Source organism: Nannobrachium achirus (assembly GCF_963921795.1).
Source record: "Nannobrachium achirus genome assembly, chromosome: 22".
Lineage (NCBI taxonomy): Eukaryota > Metazoa > Chordata > Actinopteri > Myctophiformes > Myctophidae > Nannobrachium > Nannobrachium achirus.
This window is the reverse complement of record NC_137829.1, coordinates 41,503,159-41,509,105: the sequence shown is the minus strand read 5'-3', so window position 1 is coordinate 41,509,105 and position 5,947 is coordinate 41,503,159. Positions and strand designations below refer to the sequence as shown.

The 5,947-nt window shown below is 43.5% G+C and overlaps 1 protein-coding gene across 1 annotated transcript; it reads right to left on the bottom strand.

Annotated features, from left to right (window-relative positions):
- Positions 1 to 3,154: 3,154 nt before the first annotated feature.
- Positions 3,155 to 5,309, bottom strand: LOC308307321 (gap junction alpha-5 protein-like; the record flags this gene model as incomplete). Its single annotated transcript, XM_080752513.1, has 2 exons — positions 3,155 to 3,928; positions 4,938 to 5,309. The coding sequence occupies 2 exons, from the start codon at positions 5,307 to 5,309 to the stop codon at positions 3,155 to 3,157; spliced, it is 1,146 nt and encodes a 381-aa protein (XP_080608639.1).
- Positions 5,310 to 5,947: the final 638 nt, after the last annotated feature.

Sequence of the window (5,947 nt, the reverse complement as noted above, 5' to 3'; positions counted from 1 at the left end):
ACACCGGCTTATGGCAAAGAGCGAAGTGGAAAGTGTAGTGTTTTTAACGCCACTCTTCCGTGGAATCGAGGGAAATAACGTGCACCAAAGAACTACATTTCCCGATGTTCCTCCTTCCTGTGCAACTCTCTCCTTCTCTTCCTGGACCGATGGCTTGCTTGTGTACATGTTACATAACGGCACGTGAGTCACTAAAGTCAGAAATAATGTCATTAATAGGCTTTACGTTTCGTTAAATGATGTTCAAAGCGTGTTAAAACTCTGCAAGCTTTAAAGGTAACTGTTTCCCAAGCACTGGGTCGGACTCGGGACCCATTTGTGGGTCGCAGACACATTTTATGGGTCCCTTCATTTTTGGTTTCCCACATTTTGTTTTTTAAATATTATTATTTCAAAACATTTTCAAAAAACATTCCCTAAAAGCTATTTTTTGCGTGAATTAAAAACTAATTTAGCTGATTTTTGCAATAATTTCTTGAAGAAACCAAAGAAATTCCATAAATTTGAAAACAAATGTTTAAGAAGTAGTGAAAATATCCGATCAACAAGCTCAAAGATCTGCTGTTTTCACTCTAGTTTGGGCCACGTGCAAAGGTCAAATTTCTCTTTTGGGTCTTTCTTGAGCTTTATTGGTTACACAGATCAAGTTCACTATTATTTAGAAATCACCTGACACATAATCGTCTATGGAAGTAGCATGCATAGGTCCAAAAATATAGGCCTGCATCAAATCAGTCACTTACTTGTAAATATCTCTATTTTTATTAGAAAGCAACACCAGACAAAATGTGTTTGTTGTTATTAACCACTGCTACACACAAAACAACAGAAGTAAATGTGGTGTATCATGGCTTGTCCAGTATTTGATTAATACATATAGTTTAAAGAAAATGCTATACCTTGCTTGCTCTGCCTTGGCTTCTAGATAGCAAAATCCCAGCTGCCTTCGGCTATTCTCATTGAATCCGTTTATGAAATGGTCTGTACTCGTTTTTCAACAGTTGGATTCTGTGCTGACCCCAGAGTTATGGAAAAGAAGCCTACTCTTCCAGGGCAAACATTGTGTCACCTCCTTGGCTTCCTGAACCTGCCTGATCCCATTCCACAAGCACTCTTACACCATAACCCAAATGCAGTGGTGGAAAGTAGCCTAACTGTAAGTACATTACTCAAGTATTGTCCTTGAGTAAAAATGTTAGTTTTTCTTTTTACTTTGCTGGATTATTTCCAATTTTCTATACTTTTACTCCACTACATCTCAGAAGCAAATATTGTACTTTTACTCCACTACAATTATTTGAAAGTGTTTACTTACTAGTAACATAGCCTACAGTATGTAGGCCTAGATTAACCACTTCAGCTCTATTTAAACTTTGGCTTTATGAAAATAGCGCCTATATAAAGGCGCCTATATAAAGTATACATAATGACTCGAGTACCTTTACTTTTGGTACTTTAATTAGGCCTATATTTTGATGCCAATACTTTTTGATTTGATTACGCGACTTTTACTTGTAACAGTGTGTTTCTACATTTCGGTATTGATACCTTACATTTTACTAATATATTCCTGAGGGCATTCACACATATTCCTGAGGGCATTCACTCAGCTTTGGAGAAAGAATGACAAGAACAACTCGTTGATCATTTATTGATTTGTGATAAGTGATATGATATGACAAAGGGTGTACTGTATATTCTGTATGCATACTTATAGGGTGCAACACATTGCACAAAGATCCAGAACTAATGTTTATTGATGATAACAGTAGTTATCACACGCACGCACGCACGCACGCACGCACACACGCACACACACACACACACACACACACACGGTTATGAGTTATGACCCAACCTCCTAACTTTGAAATAAGTCTTTGCATTGATAACATTAATGAAAAAACATCCACTAAAACATTGTATGTAATATTTCTATTCATATTAATATGGTATTACACTGTAGGTTTTCCAGGAGAAGAAATGAAATGTCTCCACCTAGTGGCTGAAACCCGTTGCAACCAGCACATAGTCTGAACCGCCAACCTTTGACCCAAAGTCACTACTTTCAATATTCAGATTCTTTCATACAGTGGATACATGCTCCTGACACATGTGATGGCTAATGAGAATTGATGATATTTAGTCCACTGTCATTTTAGTAAGGAAGTGTTGACACCTACAAAATAATTTGTAGTCCTATTCAATTGACTCAAATACCATACCTGTATTCAACATGTATTAGATTTACTGCAATCCGCACCATGTTTTAAATATTCTGCAACCTGAGAGTTACAGTGCAAGGAAGTTAATTTACTGTTGTCTTCATTTACAATTCATGTATAAAAAAGGATTTTTTACACTATTCTTTAAGGCACATTCACTTAATTGTTATAATAATGCATTGCACAAAGTCATAAACATCCAGTCCATGGAATGGCAAGATTCACAGTCACCTTTGCTCAGTAAGGGAGGCAAAAACAGTTACTTTTAGAGCCACAGTCTGAATAATTATTGCATTGCAGGTATGCATGTCACAATATCAGTCTAAAACCTCATGGCAGCTTGAAGGTGGCCTCATTCATCTCTCTCTCTCTCTCTCTCTCTCTCTCTCTCTCTCTCTCTCTCTCTCTCTCTCTCATTCTCCCTGCTGATATAGGTATTACTGGTGAGTGGTGATATAACTAAACTTCCATTATCAAAAACATACTATTGTGCAATTGTCAAATATGACCTTTTATATATATATTTCTTTTGACCCTGTTCAGATTTTTCTTTTTCCATCTGCAGTTTACGGAACATGTCTTTTATTCAAGCTTGAGACTTGTGTATATACAGTAGTTTTGTTCATAAAACGTATATAGCCACATACCTCATGTTAGTAGGGCCCTAGCCTAGTTTGTTTCACTTCAGGACATTGTATACTCTCCTCGTTCTGTGTTCCATGACACACCAATCTTGCATAGCGCCCACATTTGCATAGTTAGCCTGTTCTGACTGATCCATTCACTCAGAATGAACATTCAGAACTCGCCCTAGTTTTTCTTTACAAACTCATCAGTCGCAAGTGTTTATCCTCCACCTAGACAGATATTTATCTCTCTTCGGGATTCGTAGGTTCAACTCTCTCCTTCTCAGCCTCTCGTCGGGGGTTCTAGACAGCTAGGTCGTCTGGACGAACGCGGCTGCTGCTGCCGCTGGTCTTGCTCGAGCGTCGCTTGTCCTTTAGGAACCCGGAGTGCAGCAAGGATGGCAAGGAGCAGCTGTTGTTGGGCACCTCCATCGGCACGTGGTTGTAGCTCATCCTCAGGAAGTCCGCCCCGTCCTCCATGTGGTCGTGGCCGTGGTGGCGCTCGGTGGCCAGGTTGGCAGAGTTCTGCTGGAGTGCCATCTTGTTGTTGAAAGGGTGCGACGCCATGGCCAAGGCGTTCATGGAGGACGGCGACCTGAGGCACTGGCTGAAGTCCGGAGGCGGGGTGCAGGAGGCGGTGTGCCGGGACAGGCTGTCGTCGGGCTCCGGGGCCGTGGACACGGCCACGGCCCTCTGGCCGTTCTTCTGCATGGCCTTCTTGCGCATGGACTTCCTGGCCCTCCGGTAGGCCAGGTGGTAGAGCTCCACCACGGAGAGCAGCAGGGACACGCCGGCCACCACCAGCATGAAGACGATGAAGACGTTCTTCTCGGTGGGCCGCGACATGTAGCAGTTGACGGGGTTGGGGCAGGGCCAGGCGTTGCAGAGGTACAGCGAGGTGAGGAACACGCCGTAGATCAGGTACTGCACCACGATGAACGTCACCTCCATCACCGTGCGGATCAGGATGCTCAGGATGTAGGTCTGCTTCAGCGCCCCCTTCAGGCGCACGCGGACGGTCGCGTCGGACGCCGGTTCCTGCCCGCCACTCTCCTTCTGCTGCAGGTACTCCTTCTCCTAGGGGCGTAACGATACATTTTAACAACGATACGATACTCATCACGATACATGGTTGACGATATGGGTTCATTCATGGCGATACGATTCTATTCGATTCAATGATTTAAAATCGATATAGTAACTATTTAGCAAAGAAATTAAATCTATTATTATGGATATAAATAAGTAAACACTGTGATTCTCTAGCAAATACATGGACATTATATTTTCAACACATATGGACAAACCCGCACCAAACACAGAGATTACACACATTTATCGATAGACCAAGAGTAGCTCTATGGAATGGAAAAGTAATTAGACCCCTCTTTTACATTTTACTTCTTAAAATTGCTAAATACTAGGCACAAAATAGGCCTACTTAGTTTCCATACAGTCAATTATTTGCACTGCAAAACGATTCGATACCGATTATCTGCATTGTAAAACGATACCAAAACGGTACGATATATGCTTTTGCATATCGATATAGTAGATCAGGGTTCCCCAATTTGTTTCCCCCAAGGGTCGAATTATGTCTAGGGTACCAGGCCGAGGGCCACAACATTGCAGGGGGCGACTGTGGCGTTCCCGCTACTCCAGCGACAGTTCAGATATCGTCGCTGTCGGGTGAAAATCTTGTATGTCCAAAACCGTTCGTTTTGCATTTGTCATTTTAAAAATGATTTAAACTAGTGAAAACAGCCGATCTACAAGCACACAACGCCTCGTGGTGAGAGGCGTTGTGTGCTTGTAGATCTGCTGTTTTCACTACTTTTGTGCGATGGCCTTGTATGATTTGCAAAAGAACATACAAATTTGGAGATAAAAGCTTTCCACCCGACAAAGACGATATACTAGTGTTGTTGCTGCTCTTATACCACCATTATTACTGGGGTTGGTGTGGGCCGGACAGTAGCCCCCCGCGGGCCGCAAATGGCCCGCGGGCCGCCTATTGGGGAACCCTGTAGTAGATCATTGCGATCGATGTCTCGTTTCAGTTACCATAATCGTCACACCCCCTTACCTTCTCCCCGCCTCCCTCCCTCTCCGCCTCCCTCTCCTCCTGCTCCGTCCGGCGCCGCTTCTCCTCGCGGCGCACCGTGTGCATGGCGTGGCCCATGTAGATGAGCGACGGCGTGGACACGAAGACGATCTGCAGCACCCAGTAGCGGATGTGCGCGATGGGGAAGGCGCGGTCGTAGCACACGTTGGTGCAGCCGGGCTGCTGCGTGTCGCACAGGAAGTCGCTCTGCTCGTCGCCCCAGGACGACTCGGCGGCCGTGCCCAGCACCAGGATGCGGAAGATGAAGAGCACGGTGAGCCACACCTTGCCCACCGAGGTGGAGTGCTCCTGGACCTCCTCCAGGAAGTTCCCCAGGAGGCTCCAGTCGCCCATCGCCCCCGCCTCACTGGACGCGCCGCCGCCGCGTAGACCTGAGGGGGCAGGATTGAGGTGGAATTGATTGATTGATTGAAGACTTTATTAGAAGTTTGCATAGGAAAAAGTACAGTTTGATGACGGTACAGTTCACTGGTACAAGGTCTACTAAAAGGAGATCCTAGAAAAGACTAAGCTTATTTCCACAGGAAACCATTTAAGTATCTCATATAACATTGAATGACAGACGAATAGAACACAGTACTATGCAGTAGATATGTAAATAAAATAAAATGAAAGAACACAAAAAAAAGAAAACAGTAAGTCTAAACAAACAGTAAGTATATACAAAGAAGGGGCAGGGGAGGGTAGGGCTGGGCTGGGTTTTTCTTTTTTTTACCAGTTGCGAACGGCTGCTGCCTGTAAGTGGTTTTTCAGGGCAATTTTAAAGGATGCTAGGGATCCACACTCCTTTATGGCCTTCGGTAAGGCTTTCCACATTTTGAAGGTATTTGGAAGGTTAAAATAGTTTTCTAATTTTTAATTTTGTATGTTTATTCTTTCAGTTTAGTTTTAGTTAGTTGTTTTAATTAGTTTTTAGGGCGGATTCGCTCGTTTTTTATTGTTTTTTATCCTTGAATAGTTTTAGTTAGCTA